The sequence below is a fragment of the Vipera ursinii genome (genome assembly GCF_947247035.1).
Source record: "Vipera ursinii genome assembly, chromosome: 1".
Lineage (NCBI taxonomy): Eukaryota > Metazoa > Chordata > Lepidosauria > Squamata > Viperidae > Vipera > Vipera ursinii.
The window spans coordinates 11,312,209-11,332,418 of NC_139512.1; the positions used below are offsets into that span (position 1 = coordinate 11,312,209).

Here is a 20,210-nt window from a genome sequence, read left to right on the forward strand (position 1 = left end):
AATTTTCTGCCGAGCAGATGCTTCCTTCCTTCCTTCCCTGCTTCCCCCAATTACTGCACTGCTGAAGGTTTGACCTAACGCTCAATATTTTTAGTCTTGGGTACCGAGAGGAGTCGGGGGAAAAAAAAAACGTCACTTCTGCCAAGCTTCTCTGGCTGAAGCAAGGTATATTTTTAACCTTGGCTGCTTGCAAGATTTCACCGCCCTTCAAGCTAGCTAGGCGGAATCGTAGACTCTTAGATCTGGCAGGGTATCCAAGGATCATCTAGACCAACCCCCCTCAAGTGCAGAAAAGGCACAAAGTCTGTAGTGTCCCCCTATTGAATGTGGGCAAGTTTGATTGTTCTCATGCTGGTAGCCTGACCGATGCTGTCAGAAGGGTAGGGTGCTATTGTTGTTGTTATTGTTATTATTATTAATAATAATAATAATAATCGCAGAGATGTTCAGGCTGATGTTCAGATTGGGTTTGGCCAGGTGTTCAGACTGGATTTGATATTTATGTCCACCTATCGACTCCTTCCCAAGAGCCTGGGATAAGCAGATGTGTATTATTCGATGTGTTATTTATTATTTTGGTTCATTGCATAGTCAGCCAGATGTTCAGACTGGATTTGGTGTTTATGTCCACCTAGCGAGCCCTTCCCAAAGACCTGGGATAGGCAGATGTGGAGGTTTGATGGCGTTACAGATCTCATCACCGAATTTAAGTTATTCCTATGTTAATAAATGGCTGATAATAAAGATATTCTATTCTATTCCATTCCATTCCATTCCATTCCATTCCATTCCATTCCATTCCACTCTGCATTCTATTCTATTCTATTCTATTCTATTCTATTCTATTCTATTCTATTCTATTCTATTCTATTCTATTCTATTCTATTCTATTCTATTCTATTCTATTCTATTCTATTCTATTCTATTCTATTCTATTCTATTCTATTCTATCCCTAGTCAAGCTGCCTTTTGCAATTGACTGATGGTGAATTTGTCAATGCCGATGGTTATTTCAGTGGTGACCCAGATGTTTTGGGATTGCACCCCAGGTGCCTGTCACTATTGATCCTACCTTTGCTTTCTCTTCCCGCCATTATTTTGCTTCTATTTGTAGGTCTTCGTATTTTGTTATTTTGCCTTCTATTCTGCGTTGGCTGCCTCATTTTACCTCAGAATAACTCTGGGCGGGTTACAATACTAAAAAGATAAAACTACACAACACCTGTAAACAGTACAAATGAAATACTGTAGACATACGACCACAATTGAGCCCAACATTTCTGTTGCTAAGCGAGGAATTCCTTAAGTGAATTTTGCCCCATTTTAGGGCCTTTCTTGTCACAGTTGTTAAGGTGAATGACTGCAATTGTTAAGTTAGTAACCTGGTTGTTAAGTCAATCTGGTTTCCCCATTGAGTTTGCTCGTCAGAAGGTCGCAAAAGGGGATCACGTGATCCCAAAGACACTACAACCTTCATAAATATGAGTCAGTTGCCGAGTGTCTGAATTTTGATCATGTGACCATGGGGATGCTACAACGGTCGTTAAGTGTGAAAAATGGTCATAATTCATTTTTTACAGTGCTGTTATCACTTCGGATGATCACTAAATGAACCGTTGTAAGTTGAGGGCTCCCTGTACAAATACTTGATGAAGTCTAGGTCTCCGACCTAGAGAAAGCTCGGAAGATTAAATCTCCGGTTCTGGTGAGCGACCCAGATTGGATCCTACAATATTATCTTCATTCCCAAAGAGGTGTTTGTGTTTGTGTGTGTGCGTTTTTGTGTGCGTGTGTAAAGGAGTTGGCTCTTGTTTGCCCCGACAGTGTTACACAGTTCTGCATATCAGTCATTTTTGTCACTATCCAACTCCTTCCTCGGTTCTCTTCCAGAATTGCCAGTCTGAGGGAAAGAGCTGCCATTTTGGATTCGCCGCAAAGTTCCAGCCTGTTCTCCCTTGCTGGAATCTGGAATCTGAATCCCCCTCCCCTTAGCACTGCTCTTTCCTTTCTGGTTTTGCTGGCTAGATCCCAAGTTCACAGTTGCCCACATCTTTTGATTATATAAATTTTTGCTGGACAATGAGGGGGTTGGAAAAATTTGCATTCTGTGTTCGCTAGAGGTGTGTGAATATGTTTTTAAAGCAATATGGTGAGTCAATTTGTGTCTTAACTCCTAAGCTGCCCTTGGCATCCTTCTCAATCTCGCAGCTGTTATTGCCTTGGCATACAGAACTTTTTTTGGAAGGAATTGTAAAAAACAAACATGCAAAACCTGGATAGGGCACCCCTAGTTTCATTACCGTATTTTCCGGTGTATAAGACGACTGGGCGTATAAGACGACCCCCCAACTTTTGAGATGATTTTCAAGATTTTTCGTCTTATACGCCGGAAAATCAGCGAGCCCGGGAAGGCACGCCCTCCCCTCTCACTGTGGAGGAAGCAGGGCAGGCTGACGTCTGGCGGGAGCCCGCAGGGCAGTCCTGCGCACCGCGCGCACTCCCCGGTTGCTCCTTAGCAGCTGAGGAGTGCGTGCGTGTGCAAGACTGCCCTGCCGGCTCCCGCCCGACGCTCTTCCCTCTTGAGGCAGCATCGCTCCCCGGCTCCTAAGGAGTCCTCGGGGATGCTGCCTCAAGAGGGAAGAGCGTCGGACGGGAGCCAGCAGGAAAGTCCTGCACACACGCGCAGACGCAGGACTTCCCTGCCGGCTCCCGTCCGACGCTCTTCCCTCTTGAGGCAGCTGCTGCCTCAAGAGGGAAGAGCCGGCTCCCATCCGACGCTCTTCCCTCTTGCGGCAGCAGCTGCCTCAAGAGGGAAAAGCGTCGGATGGGAGCCGGCAGGGAAGTCCTGCGTGCGCGCGTGTGTGCAGGACTTCCCTGCTGGCTCCCGTCCGACGCTCTTCCCTCTTGAGGCAGCTGCCGCCTCAAGAGGGAAGAGCGTCGGGCGGGAGCCGGCAGGGCAGTCCTGCGCACACGCGCACTCCCCAGCTGCTAAGGAGCAGCCGGGGAGTGCGCGCGTGCGCAGGACTGCCCTGCCGGCTCCCGCCCGACGCCAGACGCTGATTTTCCGGCGTATAAGACGACTGGGCGTATAAGACGACTGGGCGTATAAGACGACCCCCCAACTTTTGAGGTGATTTTCATGGGTTAAAAATTCGTCTTATACGCTGGAAAATACGGTAGTTAAGACTTTGCATGACATTAAAAGCAATACTAAAAGCTAGAAGGAGGGGGACAATATTTGGTTTCTAAGACAGAATTCCCTGCTTTGGTCATTCCTCAGAAAACTATGGATCAATGCCTATAAAATTGGTCTGTGTCTGTCTGTCTGCCTGTCTATCTATCCATCCATCTATCATCTATCTTCTCTCTCTCTCTCTCTCATCCAATCATCTATCCTATCTATCTATCATAGATCCCCTCATCCACGTTTTGGATGGGCGCTATCTAACAAAATGAAATTCAGTGGTGAAAAAATAAGGTTCTACATTTAGGCAGGAAAAACCAAATTGCACAAGTATAGTATAGGTGGTACCTTGCTCAATAGTAGCAACTGTGAGAGGGATCTCGGAGTCCTAGTAGACAATCACTTCAATATGAGCCAGCCGTGTGCTGCAGCTGCCAAAAAAGCCAACACAGTGCTAGGCTGCATTAACAGAGGGATAGAATCAAGATCACGTGAAGTACTAATACCACTTTACAATGCTTTGGTAAGGCCACACCTGGAATACTGCATCCAGTTTTGGTCACCACGATGTAAAAAAGATGTTGAGACTCTAGAATGAGTACAGAGAAGAGCAACAAAGATGATTAGGGGAGTGGAGGCTAAAACATATAGGGAACGGTTGCTGGAATTGGTTATGTCCAGTTTAATGAATCGCTGCAGTTGTTAAGTTAGTGACACGGTTCTTAAGTGAATCTGGCTTCTCCCATTGATTTAGGCTTGTCAGAAGGTCGCAAAAGGGGATCACGAGACCCCCATCACCCTGCAACTGTCATAACTATGAACCAGTTACCAAGCTGCATTAAGAGAGGGATAGAATCAAGATCACATGAAGTGTTAATATCACTTTACAATGCCTTGGTAAGGCCACACTTGGAATCCTGCATCCAGTTATGGTCACCACGATGTAAAAAAGAGGTTGGGACTCTAGAAAGAGTACAGAGAAGAGCGACAAAGATGATCAGGGGACTGGAGGCTAAAACATATAGGGAATGGTTGCTGCAATTGAGTATATCTAGTTTAATGACGAGAAGAATAAGAGGGGACATAATAGCAGTCTTCTAGTATCTCAGGGGCTGCCCCAAAGAAAAGGGAGTCAAGCTATTCTCCAAAGCACCTGAAGGCAGGACAAGAAGCAACGGATGGAAACTAGTCAAGGAGAGAAGCAACCTAGAACTAAGGAGAAACTTCCTGACAGTTAGAACAACTAACCAGTGGAACAGCCTGCCTCCAGAAGTGGTGAACGCTCCAAGACTGGAAGTTTTTAAGAAGAGACTGGACAGCCATTTGCTGCCTTAGCAGGGGGTTGGACTAGATGACTTCCAAGGTCCCTTCCAACTTTATTATTATTATTATTATTATTATTATTATTATTATTATTATTATTATTATTATCATCATCATCATCATCATCATCATCATCATCTATCCATCATCTATCTTCTCTCTCTTCTATCTATCTATCTATCTATCTATCTATCTATCTATCTATCTATCTATCTATCTATATCTTCTACTCTCTCTCTTTCTCTCTCATCATCATCAACTCTCTCTCTCTCATTTCTAACCCCCCCTTTCTATTTTAAGAGATGTATTTGTTAAAGCTTTCTGAAGCTCTCCTGGGAATTTCTGAGCACAAAACTTAGATGGACAATTTCTTAGAGTTTTTCTTTTCAGAGAAAGAAAAATATTTTCAAATATAGTTTGACACACAGAGGCCTCTCTCTTAGAAGCCCCCCCCCCCCCATGGGTTTTCTTCTTGCCTTCTTCTTCTGGTCTTAAACAGTCCTATTTTTTGAGTTTGAGATTTAAAAAGCCTTTTTCATCTCTCCCTCATCTCTGATCTTTCTTGAATTCGAGATGTAAGCCAAAATCCTGCAATTACTCTTCTGTTTAATTTATAGGTATCTCGTCCTCCAGCATGTCTACCCGACGAATAAAATCTGGAAGCATCGGTGGTCCTCGAATTGCAACAATTCATTTAATGACTGTTCAAAGTTACGACGGCACTGATTTAAGACCATTTTTCACTCTTAGGACTCTTGCAGCATCCCCATGGTCATGAGATCAAAATTCAGACTCTTGGAGACTGACTCGTATTTATGACAGTTGCAATATCCTGGGGTCACGTGATCATCTTTTGCAAACTTCTGACCAGCAAAGTCCATGGGGGAAAGCCAGATTCCCTTAACAACCGACTTACTAACTTAACATCTGAAGTGATTCAGTGAACAACTGTGGCAAGAAAGGTCGTAGAATAGGGCCAAACTCACTTAAAATGTCTCACTTAGCAACAGAAATGTTGGGCACAATTGTGGTTGTAAGTCGAGGACTATCTGTATTCCAATATCTCAGGGGCTGCCCCAAAGAAGAGGGAGTCAAGCTATTCTCCAAAGCACCTGAAGGCAGGACAAGAAGCAACGGATGGAAACTAACCAAGGAGAGAAGCAACCTGGAAGTAAGGAGAAACTTCCTGACAGTGAGAACAATTAACCAGAGGAACGGCTTGCCACCAGAAGCTGTAGATGCTTCATCACTGGAGGTTTTTAAGAAGAGACTGGTCAGTCACTTGTCTGAAATGGGGGCTGGACTAGAAGACCTCCAAGGTCCCTTCCAACTCTATTCTGATTCTGATTCTTTGTTTTCCTTATTGGATACCTCAATGTTTTCAACAATGGAAGAGCTTCTGAGGCATTGGGAGTGTTCTTAAAAACTCCGGGAGGAGTTATAGGATATCTATATATCTTTCAAGGATATCTGCCTTGCACGTATCTCACTAATAAGTTACTAAATGAACTAGTAGGTCACTAAATGAACTGTTGTAAGTCGAGGACTACCTGTATGTAGATCTTTCTCTCACGAGTTTTCTGTTTTTTTCCTGCCAAATGTGAATTTTTCAAGGCTGTAAAGCTCAGTTGCATCTTTCTCATCGGCTGTCACGGATGCCAGATCCTGTGGATCTACTTAATGAAGGGGGGTAAGACTAAGTGACCTCTAAAACCCCACCAAATGTTGAAAAGCTTATGATTTTACACTCCCCATCTGTCTGGAAGCCGTGTCTTCAAATGGCCGTTGAGGGTTGTCATGAGCATAAGAACAGCTTAACCTCCCAGAGGCAGATTCTCTCCCGTTTATCCGCCTCATAACAACAGATCCCTCCGATTAACCTGCATGAACCAGCAGGATAATTTGGCCTCCATCTTTTGTTTCAATCAAAAACCAAATCTTTGGAAATCAAAGGATGGGAGTGGACAAACGCCAGGATGAAAACCTCTGCCTTTTTGTTTTTTGCTTTGGAAGAATAGCTGAATGAGAAATTCAGAATTAATTGGCAGAGATCTTAGGGGTGGGGAACTGACTCTTTTATGACTTGTGGACTTCAACTCCCAGAATTCCTGAGCCAGCCATGCTGAGGGGAAAGGGAGAGGTTTCCAAGCTGAGCCATGCTGGCTCAGGAATTCTGCGAGTTGAAGTCCACGAGTCATAAAAGAGCCATAGTTTCCCATGTTGGCTCCGCACAAGCCTAAGCGAAAGACGGCTGGAGCTGCAGGGCTGTCGGGGCTCAGCGGAAGCGCCAGGATCAGCGCCAGGATCCAGCTGGAGCTCAGCGCTGATCCTGGCACTTCTGAGCCCAGAAGAAGCGCCGATCAGCTGGAATGTTGCAGCATCTCCAGGGTCTTGTGATTTACGTTCAGATGCTTGGCAACTGATTCCTATTTATGACGGTCACAGTGTCCCAGGGTCATGTGAAGTGACCAAAACCTGCTGCAACCACCCAGCAGAGGGGGGGGGGGGAGAAATAAAAACCAAACACCCCCCCTCCCCCACCCTCGCTGTCAATCCTCAACAGAAATGCTCACAACAATGACAACCTCGGACAGGAGGAAGAGCGCCACCGGGCGGGCGGGCAGGTGTCTTGCTCGGCTGTGGCTTGGGGGGGGGCACTTTTTTCAGTGCCATTGTAACTTCAAACAGTCACTAAGCGAACTGTTGTAAGTCGAGGACTACCTGTACTTCATCACTTTTTTCTTTTTTTTTTTTTGGTCATCAGGTTTTTGACACCTTGCTAGGCGACTGGCGGTCCTCGGATGTTGCCCTATCCTAAAAGTGGTAGAGTGGGTGAAAAGGTTGGAAAGCCCTGCAAGGACCCTCAATTCCGCCTGCCCCGAATAAATGAAATTCATTTTGGACCGTCTTAGGATTTTTCTGAGTACGAAATTCCTTTTGGAGCTGTTTGAGAAGCTTATCGGCTCAGAACCCGGAGAATAAACTAAGCTGGAGTCGTTTGACGCAGATCTCCAAGCGGGAAGACGATTTTTTTTAAAATTTATTTCTTCTTGCCAATTTGCAACTCGTTGGCTTCGAGAAAGGGGAAGATTAATCACAATTTTGCCTCCCGCCCGCTCCAACCTGGTGCGGCGTCTTCCAGATGTTTGGGGATTACTTTGGCCCAGAACACCCACCGAGCACCACCAAGCAGGGTTTATGTTTTCCTCCTAATCCTCATTTGCAGCTGTCTCCAGCTTTTCGGGAGGCATCACGGCCTCACACAAGGCAAAAACTACATGGTGTATCTCGCTTTGCAAATTGCCAGCTTCTTTCCCGCCCTCGACTCCACTCCTTTGGGGGAGAAATCTCCATTTCCCCTGCTTATGTTCAGCCTGTGGATGCATCCCCCTTGGAGAATATTGGGAGCCAAAGGCAAAACTGGCAGTCCTCGACTTGCAAACATTCGCTTAAATTTTACAACGGCACTGGGGGGGAAAAAAAGGTGAATTAGGACTGTTTTCCACGCTCACGACCATTGCAGCCGTCCCCGTGGTCACGTGGTTAAAATTCAGACACTTGGCAACTGGTTCACGTTTACGACGGTCGCAGTCTCCCGGGCTCACGTGATCCCCTTTGGCGACCTTCTGACGAGCAGAGCCAACGGGGAAGCGAGGTTCGCTTAACGACCGTGTTATGGTGTAACACTAACCAAGGAGAGGAGCAACCTGGAACTAAGGAGAAACTTCCTGACAGAAGTGGAACAATGAACCAGCGGAACTGCCTGCCTCCAGAAGCTGTGAATGTTACAACAATGGAAGTTTTGAAGAAGGGACTGGAGAGCCATTTGTCTGAAATGCTATAGTTTCTCCTGCCCGAGCAGGGGGTTGGACTAGAAGACCTCCAAGGTCCCTTCCAACTCTGTTATTCTGTATTCTGTAAAAGTTCAGAACAGAAAGACTAGGGGGGGGGAACATGGTAGCAGCCTTCCAATATCTCAGGGGCTGCCCCAAAGAAGAGGGAGTCAAGCTATTCTCCAAAGCACCCGAAGGCAGGACAAGACACAAACGGATGGAAACCAATCAAGGAGAAAAGCAACCTAGAACTAAGGAGAAACTTCCTGACAGTGAGGACAATTAGCCAGTGGAACAACCTGCCTCCAGAAGCGGTGAATGCTCCAACACTGGAAGTTTTTAAGAAGAGAATGGGCAGCCATTTGTCTGAAATGGTATAGGGTTTCCTGCCTGAGCACAGGGTTGGAGTAGATGACCTCCAAGGTCCCTTCCAACTTTTAAAATTATTGTTATTGTTGTTGTTGTCACGGGGTTACAGTGATTTACCTAACAACGGTGGCAGGAAAAGTGGCAAAACGGGGCAAAAGTCTCTTAACCAATGTCCCTTAACAAAACTCACTTTCACAGCAGAAATTTTGAGGTGAACCGGGGTTGCAAGTCATTTCATTTTCATTTCATTTCATTTATTATATTTGTATACCGCCCTTCTCCCGAAGGACTCAGGGCGGCGAACAGGGCACATAAAAAAAATACAGAATACAAAAATTAAAAAAAGAATTAAATAAGAGCCCAAGCTAAAAACAGTAGAATAATATAAAAATCCCCAATAAAAACCCCAGCACATCCCCCATCAGGCCAGGCCGGCTTGTTCGAATAAGTGCGTCTTCAGACCGCGTCGGAAAGAGCGAAGGTCAGGTGCCATCCGGAGCTCAACCGGCAGCTGATTCCATAAATCCGGGGCGCCCACAGAGAAGGCCCTCCCCCTGGGGGCCACCAGCCGACATTCTCTGACCGGTGGCACCCTGAGGAGGCCCTCTCTGTGGGAATTGGAGATTCACTTAACGAATTGCTTAATGAATTGCAGATTCACTTAACGACCGTGGTGGTAACTTAACAACTGCAGTGATTGGCTGAACAACTGGGGCAAGAAAGGTCGCAAAATGGGGCTAAACCCGCTTAAGAACGGTGCCATTTCAAAATGGAAATGCTGAGCTCAATCGTGGTCATAAGTCAAGGACAATCTGTACAGGTAATCCTCGACTTATGACCAGAACGGGGATTAGAATGTCTGTTGTTAAGCCAGATGGTTGTTAAGTGAGTTCATGCCCTATATTACCATCTTTTACTGAGATGGTCTTGAAGTGGATCCCGGAAGTTATGTCAACTGGGTCGTCGGTAAGTGGATCTGGCTTCCCCTAGTGACGTTGTTTGTCAGAAACTGGGTGGGAAAAAAGGACTACAGGACTGCAGGTGCAGCAAAGGTCATAAATATGACCCCTACATTTTGATCACATGACCATGGGGATGCTGCTACGGTCGTAAGTGCGAGGACTGATCGTTGCTCACATGTTTAGGGGCTGTCGTAACTTCAAATGGTCACTAAAGAAAAGATTGTCAGTCGAGGAATATTGGCAAATGCGAGCTCCTTCTTCTTCTGTGAAAATAAGGGGAAAATAAAATAAATCAACTAGAATAAGAGCTGGAAGGGACCTTGGAGGTCTTCTAGTCCAGCCCGCTGCTCGAGCAGGAGAACCTATAGTATACCATTTCAGACAAGCGGTTGTCCAATCTCTTCTTACAAACTTCCTGTAATGTATTGGGCTTGAGTGTAACACCATGTGGTAAGCTGGAGCTAGCTAAAGGCTCCCAGCACCTCAGACACCCCGTCTCCAGTGCTGCTATTGGCTGCCCCTAGGCGGCAATAGGTTGCTTTAAACCTATTGGCTGCCGCCTAGGGGCCAGGCTATAAATTGCTGCACCTGCAGCCCAGTTCTCCAGTTCCGATCCTACAAGCAATAAACCATGTTCTTTGCTGAACTCACTCGCCTCGTCTTCTTCATTCCTGCGCAACAAACCCAGTACACAACACTTCCAGTGTTGGAGCATCCACAACTTCTGGAGGCAAGTTGTTCCACTGGTTAATTGTCCTCACTGTCAGGAAATGTCTCCATAATTCCAGGTTGCTTCTCTCTCTCCTTCATTAGTTTCCATCCATTGCTTCTTGTCCTGCCCTCACAACCTTACTGTTGTAAGTCGAGCACCACCTGTATTTTAGAACAGAACAGAACAGAACAGAACTGGAAGGGACCTTAGAGGTCTTCTAGCCCAGCCCCCTGCTCAAGCAGGAGAACCTATACCATTTCAGACAAGTGACTGTCCAGTCTCTTCTTAAAAAAACCAAGTGATGGAGCGCCCATGATGTCTGGTGGCAAGCTGTTCCACGGGTTAATGGTCCTCGCTAAGATAAAAATTCTTCCCTCGCTCAGACCTGAAGAGAGCCTTAAGATCCTAAGCTTGCTAGTAGGGTGGCTTTAACTCACAGCTCTTACAAATAAAATAAGCTCATGACGTTGGAAATCTCTCTTCATTTTGCAGTCTTTCTGCTTTAAATCGGTGTTTATCTCCAGAAGAGGGTTTTAACGATGATTAGGAGGAAAATATCTTTTCTCCATACAATGTTGTAATGTGAAATCTTAAGAGGATTGAGGCAGGATTGGATTTGGGGCTACGTCGACGCTATTCTGAAATTCTGAGAGGCTGACAATGCTCTTAAGCAGGACAATTAGGAACCCTGGCAGCTGTAATTTGGACTTGGGTGGTTTAATCACCTCCCTTCCATTCTTGGCAGGCTGCTGTGTGAATGCAGCGCTTTCAGGGTCCAATGTGAGGGTTTGCAGCCATAGGCAGGTAACCCTTGACTTACGACAGTTCATTTAGCGGCTGTTCAAAGTCACAACGGCACTGGAAAAAGCGACCGGTGACCATTTTTTACACTTAACGGCCGTTGCAGCAGCACCCCCCCTGGTCACGTGATCAAAAATCAGAGGCTTGGCAACTGACTTGTATTTATGATGCTTGCAGTGTCCCCGTGTGTGTGTGTGTGTGTGTGTGTGTGTGTGTGTGTGTGTGTGTGTGTCATACAATCCCCTTGGGTGACCTTCTGACGAGCAAAGTCAAAGTGTGTGTGGGGGGGAGAGCCAGATTCACTTAACAACCGGCTTACTGACTTAACGACTGCAGCGATACACTTAGCAACGGTGGCGAGCCAGGTCGTAACATGGGGCAAAGCTCACTTAGCAAATGTCTCACTCAGAGACATAACTTTTGGGCTCAGTTGTGGTTGTGTGCTGCCCCACTCATTCACACACACACACACACACACAGACGTAACTGTGGTTTACTGAGTTTATGAATATTCCCCAGCGGTTCCCTTCACCAAAAACTCAGAACTGTCCTAATTAAGTCCAGCCACCCATCAGGCTAAGATTAGTCCACAGAAGTCCACAAAGCAATTGAAAGTTGCTTAAACACAATAATTCCACCAGGAAAAACTTAAAAGATCTACACACAGTTCCAAATACAGTTCCAAACAGGGTGCCAAGGCACTGTTCCAAACAGGGTGCCAATCCAGAGCGAAGCAGGAATCGCAACGATCAAACACACCGCTAGAAAACCAACACATTGTTCCCAGCAATGCCTCCATCTGTCCCCTGTGATAAATAGCCAGCTTTCCAGTGCAGCCCATCGAGACGGGCAAGGCCCTCACCTCTTGAGTAGTCTGGCTGGCCTTCTCTGGTCCTGCCTTTTCTCTGCCCTGTGTGTTCTCCGATCAGGTGCAGAAGGCCATTGGCCATTGGCCACTACAAGCTTTCCCCAGCTGGATCCTCAGCCAAATCTCTTCCAGATGGCCATTCAGAGCCATCGATCAACTGGGTTCCTGACGTGCCATCCCCCGAACTGACATCCGAGGAGGTACCTGTAATGTCTGTACAGGTGTTCCCCAACTTACAGCCATTTGTCTAGCAACTGTTTGAAGTTACAACAATAGTTGTAACTTGTAACAAGTGGTTCTTACAATTATAGCCATCACAGCATCTCCAGGATCACCTGATCGAATTCTGAGCGCCTGGCCACCAGCTTATATTTATGATGGTTTGAGCACCCCAGGGTCTTGTGATCGCCATTTGTGACTTTCCCAGCTGGCTTCCGACACCAAAGTCAACGGGGAAGGCTGGATCTGCTTAATGACTGTGTGATTGACTTAACAATTTCAGTTTTTGCCTTCACAACCGTGGCACAAAAGGTTGTAAAATCCGGCTCACTTAACAACCACTTTAAGTTGCTAACCATATGGCTAAGCAACTCAGTTAAAAATTTGGTCTTTATGTCTGTATATCATGCTAAACTGAGTTTTATTTCTGGGTGTGGATGATGTTATTGAGATGTGAGACTCCAGTCCTGTGAGCTAGGACTGTGTTTCTGAACCTCAGCAACTCTTAAGTTGTGTGGACTTCAACTCCCAGAATTCCCTAGCTAGCATGCTGGCTGGGGAATTCTGGGAGTTGAAGTCCACAGATGCTGCCTGGAAATTCTGGGAACTAAAAATCCACAAATGCTGGCTAAGGAATTCTGGGAGTTGAAGTCCACACATCTTAAAGTAGCCAAGGTTGAGAAACACTGCTCTGCACCACACACAGACACAGACACAGACACAGACACAGACACACACACACACACACACACACACACACACATTTCCCTTCTTTTCCACATCTCCCCTACCCCAGCATTCTCTAATTCTGCCAACCCCTTTAAGTTGCCCTCACATCCTGCATTTGCATCCACACGTCCCACTCATCTCGGTGGATTTGATCCTTGTTTCTTTTTGTTCCTCTGTGGCTAAACATGTTGTGTGAACTCAACCCCTTGGGGTTTTTTTGGAGGTTTTTTTTTTTGCAATTTCTGAAATTGGATGAGATGGGCCTGGTTTTCCACCCCCGCCACCCCTTCTGTAAAAGAAATGGAGATTTTTTTTTTCCTGCGCACCCCAAGAGGCGAAAGACAATGCGCTTCCTTGGAATGGGAAAAATGCAGCCTAGCATATGCCGGGAACCGGTTGGGCCTGCCCTGCAGGGTGGCTGGCATTCCTTCCTGAAACTCGGATCTCTCTGGAGTTCCTCCTCCTTGCATTCAGCTGCTGGATGCTCCTGACGGCTGCCGCGTTCTCCAAGGAAGGACTTTCGGGAGCCGGAGGCGATGGAGACCCTGCGGAGAAGTCTTTCCCGTTGGAAGAGGTACCACATCAAGGTCCACCTCTCCGAGGAAGACCTGTTGCTCCCGCTGACGGTGCGACCGACGGACACCATGATGGACTTGAGGGCTTACCTGGTCCGAGAAGGTGTCACTTCTTGGAAAAAGAACTTCCATTACAACGCCCGTCAGCTGGACGAGCACGAAACGGTCAAAGCAGCCAAGATCCAGAACGGCTCTGTGGTCTTGCTGGTGAGTGAGAAAAGGTAGGTTTCTGAAAGGGGCATGGATGGATCTTCTGAAATAAAGCGGTGTTGTTTTTTTAAAAATGTGTTTGTGTGTCTGGGTGTTGTTGTTGTTGTTGTTGAAGCAGCCACCAGGCAACCTCAGTGAGGTGATCACATATCTGGGAACCCTGCCTGTCTGCCTGAGTATTTGTTTATCTGTCTGCCTGTCTCGCTGTCTGCCTGTCTGTCCATCTATTCATTCGGACAGACAGCCCTCCCTTTATACCTGTTTGTGCCTCTGACTGTTGATTATTTGTCTGTTTAGCTGTCCGTCTATCCATCCTTCCAATCATCCATCCAGCCAGCCACCTTCTGTCTATACCTGTTGGCATCTTTCTATCTATCAGCTGAGTTGTCCATCATTCAGTCAGTCTGTCTGTTGATCTATCTCCATCTGTCTCTCTGCCCCCCTCTCTCATCTGTCTATCTATCTATCTATCTATCTATCTATCTATCTATCTATCTATCTATCTATCTATCTATTCCTCCTTCCTCCTTCTCCTCCTCTTCCTCCTCCTCCTTCTCCTCCTCCTTCTCCTCCTCCTCCTCCTCCTCCGCCTCCTCCTCCTCCTCCTCCTCCTCCTCCTCTTCTTCTTCTTCTTCTTCCTCTCTTATCCATCCATCCATCCATCCATCCATCCATCCATCCATCCATCCATCATTGATCAATCTATCATCTTTTCTATCTATCCAATTTATTTATTTATTTATTTATTTATTTATTTATTTATTTATTTATTTATTTATTTATTTATTTATTTATTTAAATTCCATTTATATCCCACCCTTCTCCGAAGACTCAGGGAGGCTTACAAGCTTAGCAGTATCCACTTATCAATCATCCATCCATCTATCCATTAGTCATCTGTCTGTCTGTCTGTCTGTCTGTCTCTCTCTCTCTCTCTCTCTCTCTCTCGTCATCTGTCTGTCTGTCTGTCTCTTTTCAAAGCTGGGCTATCGCTTATCTGTTACCTAGCTTCCTACGGAGTGGCCAAAATCTGATTTTGAGGAATATGATGATTGCAATCGGATGGAACTATGCACTAAGTGGGCAAACCTGAAGTGCCTCCCCTTGAAACGGGCCCATGCCCCCGTGTTTCTGAGTGCGCAAAGAGAGAGAGAGAGAGAGAGAGAGAGAGAGACAGACAGACAGACAGACAGACAGACAGACAGACAGACAGACACTGAAAAATGTATCCTGGTGATGCTCATCAAAGCTTTCGGGATGGGACTTTAGATTTCTGGTTGAAAAATAACCGCAGGCGAGCAGCTTGATGCATTTTTGAAAACTGTGAAGGTTGAGAAGGACAAACAGATTAGTAGTGGGAAATACTTTGGACCTTGTTAGGCCACCTGTGGCTTCCGTGTTGTTGTTGTCCTTCCTAGATGGAAATGCCAAAGACGGGAAGACTCCTGGCTGCAACAAGCATGTGACCAATTTCCATAGCAAACACCCTTCTGTAATTAGGCTTTGTAAATAAAATAACCCTGGGAAATTTGAGTAAGTTGCTTGCTATTCAAAGCATCCATCGGGATGTTCTGAAGATTCCAAAAGGCATCTCCCACTGCGTGTTACGAGCGTTGTCCGTTTGTATATTCGCACATAAAAACGGGACGGAATTTCAGCGATGTGAATGGAAACCAGCAGCGCCATTTTGACTTTTTTGACCTTGCTGCCGATGCCCAGGTTTGCAGTGTCCTGCAACATTACAGGGGTGTTGGCAGGAGCATTAAAAAAATATCACCGTCCAATCCTGTAAAAAGGGCAGGCCCGTTCTATTTTTTCTCATCTCCTTCACAGGCCCCCCCCCTCTGCTAACACATTATAATTATGCAGGCAAGTTCCTGATTTGTCAGAATTAAGATTCCTAATATGCCTTTTGTTTGATAGAGACATTTTGAAATAGGACCTTTGATTCGGATGCCACTTTTTTTAAAAAAAAATGCATTTATTTTCAATGCACATGCCTGTTTTATTTTTTTAAAAGGAAATTTAGTTCAGTACTGTTCATCTCTGCCAGGATGGGAGAGAATTATACTTTAATGAAATCTGTGCTAGATTTAAGGAAAAAAAACAAACATCCCTGAGCTTGTCAAGTGAATTTTAGCTGTGCTGAATTCAGTGCATGTGTTATTTTTATTTTAAGTTATTGTTATTTCCCGTGAGAACTAGTTTGGTCTGTGGTTAAGGAACTGGGAGTTGGTAACTTCTAGTTTCCATCTTAGGCATGAGAGCCAGCTGGGTAACTTTGGGCCAATCACCAGGAGACGGTGAGTTCTAGTTCTCCCTTAGGTATGAAAGCCGGCTGGGTGACTTTGGGCCAATCACCAGGAGATGGTGAGTTCTAGTTCTACCTTAGGCATGAAAGCCGGCTGGGTGACTTTGGGCCAGTCACCAGGAGATGGTGAGTTCCAGTTCTGCCTTAGGCATGAAAGCCAGCTGGGTGACTTTGGGCCAATCACCAGGAGACGGTGAGTTCTAGTTCTGCCTTAGGCATGAAAGCCGGCTGGGTGACTTTGGGCCAATCACCAGGAGACGGTGAGTTCTAGTTCTGCCTTAGGCATGAAAGCCGGCTGGGTGACTTTGGGCCAATCACCAGGAGACGGTGAGTTCTAGTTCTCCCTTAGGCATGAAAGCCGGCTGGGTGACTTTGGGCCAATCACCAGGAGAGGGTGAGTTCTAGTTCTACGTTAGACATCAATGCTGTCTGATTATCCTTGGACCATCTTCACTGGGGAGAAACTGCCTGAAATACTTGACATGAAGTAGTCTAGCCTAGTGTCTTTTAACCTGGGCAACATTAAGTTATGTGAATTTCAGCTCCCAGAATTCCCCTGCCAGCATGGCTGGCAGGGGAATTCTGGGAGTAGAAGTCCACTTATGTGTTGAAAAACACTGGGCTAGGCAGAACAGAAAGCTCGCCAATAAAGAGGCTGATGAGATGGGACACGATTGATTTCCTACGTTAGATCCCCCTTCTTAATTTTTAACTCATGTATTCAATTTTTGAACTAATTCATTTTCATTCACGGGAGGAATAGAATGTCCCATGAGCTTAGGCTAGCCCCCCACCCTTTCATTTTTCTTTAGCAAATGAAAACTTGCATTTTTCAGGAAGGAAAATCACATTAGCCCTGCCTTTTCAGAAGAAACCCGATAGTTCCTTTCCAAACTCAGACATTTTATTAAAAGATAGAAAGGTTCCTTCTGATTTTAGGAGGAAGGTTGAGCCACTTCTGGTTTGTCAGATGTTCAAAAACAGGAGATTTTAAAGGAGGACTAGGATGTGTCAATCAATCAATCAATCAATCAATCAATTTCATTTGCAGGCAGTCCCCGACTTACAACAATTCATTCAGTGACCAGTTGCAACGGAACTTTAAAAAAGTGACATGATGACCATCTTCACGCTTAACAATCCTTGCAGCATCCCCGTGGTCATGTGATTAAAATTCAGATGCTTGGCAACTGACATGTATTTATGACAGTTGCCGTGTCCCGGGGCCGTGTGATCCCCTTTTGTGACCTTCTGACAAGCAAAGTCAGTGGGGGGGGGGAAGCCAGATTCCCTGAACAACTGCGTCACTAACTTAACAACTGCAGTGATTCACTTACCAACCGTGGCGAGAAAGTTCGTTAAATGGGACAAAAACTCGCTTAACGAATTTCTCAGCTAGCAACATCAATTTTGGGCTTTTTTTTTTAATCAACATACCGCGAAAAAGTGGATAATCTGTGGATTACTCCTGGATAAGCAAATTGTGAGAATTAAAACACCAAAGAAAGGCCACAATTTTCGAAAGAAAGAAAATTGGTGGCAGAGAAAAAACACCACCCGGTGGTCCATCAAATTCTGCCCTTTGAGACGGCTTCTTTTTAGTTTATCTAATTACTGTTTTAAAATTATTGTTTTTATTCACGGTTATTTTATTATTCATTCACTTATTTATTTTTAATTGTTCTCGGGTGGTGGACATGTTTGAGGGCCTGTCCCAGAGAGGAGGGGTGGGGGGGTCAACCCCTCAGAAGCGACAGATGGAAACTAATCAAGGAGAGAAGCAACCTAGAAAAAAAGGAGAAATTTCCTGACAGTGAGAGTATGTCTGAAAGATTTCTGTTGGGAGAAAAAAAAAGAACTTTATATGCTCTGACATTCAATCAGAATAGTCCTGGAAGGGACCTTGGAGGTCATCTAGTCCAACCACCCCTGCTCAGGCAGGAAACCCTATACCATTTCAGACAAATGGCTGTCCGGTCTCTTCTTAAAAACTTCCAGTGTTGGAGCATTCACCACTTCTGGAGGCAGGTGGTTCCACTGGTTAGTTGTTCTCACTGTCAGGAAGTTTCTCCTTAGTTCCAGGTTGCTTCTCTCCTTGATTAGAATAGAATAGAGCTTAAAGGGACCTTGGAGATAATAATAATAATAATAATAATAATAATAATAATAATAATAATAATAATAATAATAATAATAAGAAGAAGAAGAAGAAGAAGAAGAAGAAGAAGAAGAAGAAGAAGAAGAAGAAGAAGAAGAAGTTGGAAGGGACCTTAGAGGTCATCTAGTCCAACCCCCTGCTCAGGTAGAAAACCCTATACCATTTCAGACAAATGGCTGTCCAGTCTCTTCTTAAAAACTTCCAGTGTTGGAGCATTCACAGCTTCTGGAGGCAGGTTGTTTCACTGGTTAATTGTTCTAACTGTCAGGAAGTTTCTCCTTATATTCTAGGTCGCTTCTCTCCTTGATTAGTTTCCATCCATTGCTTCTCGTCCTGCCTTCAGGTGCTTTGGAGAATAGCTTGGCTCCCTCTTCTTTGGGGCAGCCCCTGAGATATTGGAACACTGCTATCATGTCCCCCCTCACTCTTCTCTTCGTTAAACTACACATACCCAATTCCAGCAACCGTTCCCTATATGTTTTAGCCTCCAGCCCCCTAATCATCTTTGTTGCTCTTCTCTGTACCCTTTCTAGAGTCTCGACATCTTTTTTACATCGTGGTGACCAAAACTGGATGCAGTATTCCAGGTGTGGCCTTACCAAAGCATTGTAAAGTGGTATTAGTACTTGACTTGATCTTGATTCTATCCCTCTGTTAATGCAGCCTAGCACTCTGTTGGCTTTTTTGGCAGCTGCAGCACACGGCTGGCTCATATTGAAGTGATTGTCCACTGGGACTTCTAGTCCAGCCCCGCGCTCAAGCAGGAGAACTTTTACCATTTCAGACAAGATTAGTTTCCATACGTTGTTTCTTCTCCTGCCTTCAGGTGCTTTGGCAAATAAGTTGAGTCAGGAGAAAGGCAGTTGCAGAAGCAGAGTCGTCCACCCAGGACGGTAATGATTGTTTACCCAAATGTGACACAGTGATTGTGCACAAACACCTGCACAAACACCTGGGCGGGCACCCCTCAAATACTAAAATTACTGCTATTGTGTCCTCACTAGTCCTTCTTTTCTCTAGACTGGCCATACCCAAGTCCTGCAACCGTTCTTCGTATGTTTCAGTCTCCAGGCCTTTAATCATCTTAGCTGCTCTTCTGTGAACTTTTTCCAACGTCTCAAAACATCTTTTTTGTAACGTGGTGACCAAAACAGGATGCGGGATCCCTAGAATCAACAATCTCTCACACCAAAAAATCCAACAGTCATCAGCCCCAGCCCCAGAAAAGCAGGATATGACCTTTGGGATATAATAGGATTAACCCACTACCATCAGAATACCAGAAAGGCACACACAGGTCAAAGTTCATGCCCCAGGAACAACTCCAAACAAAAGGCTCCAGAAGGTATAAAAACCCACCACTCCCTACTCCATGTGGTCAGTTTTTCCCCCAGAGCCATCTTTCTGTCTGGCTCTCCTCTTCAATAAAATGCAACTTTCTTTCTAAAGCAGTCTCCATTTTGTATATTCCCAGCTTGGACTGGACCCTGATGACGATTTTTCTTTCAACATCCTCAAATACTGGAAGACTGCTATCGTGTCCCCTCAGGACGAGAAGCAACGGATGGAAACTAGTCAAGGAGAGAAGCAACCTAGAACTAAGGAGAAACTTCCTGACAGTGAGAAGAATTAACCAGTGGAACAACCCGCCTCCAGAGGTGGTGAATGCTCCAACACTGGAGGTTTTTAAGAAGAGACTGGACAGCCATTTGCCTGAAATGGTATAGGGTTTCCTGCCTTAGCAGGGGGTTGGAGTAGATGACCTCCAAGGTCCCTTCCAACTTCTTCTTCTTCTTCTTCTTCTTCTTCTTCTTCTTCTTCTTCTTCTTCTTCTTCTTCTTCTTCTTCTTCTTCTTCTTCTTCTTCTTCTTCTTCTTCTTCTTCTTCTTCTTCTTCTTCTTCTTCTCCTTCTCCTTCTCCTTCGGGATTCTTTTTCTTCCGACTTTCGACAGAAAC

At 45.4% G+C, this 20,210-nt stretch overlaps 1 protein-coding gene across 1 annotated transcript; it reads left to right on the forward strand.

The window, feature by feature from the left end:
• Window positions 1–13,530: 13,530 nt before the first annotated feature.
• TINCR (TINCR ubiquitin domain containing) lies at window positions 13,531–13,800 on the forward strand (the record flags this gene model as incomplete). The annotated part of the gene is made up of 1 exon (XM_083349819.1): window positions 13,531–13,800. Exon 1 carries the CDS (start codon window positions 13,537–13,539, stop codon window positions 13,798–13,800), a length of 264 nt encoding a protein of 87 aa, XP_083205945.1. The 5' UTR covers window positions 13,531–13,536.
• Window positions 13,801–20,210: the final 6,410 nt, after the last annotated feature.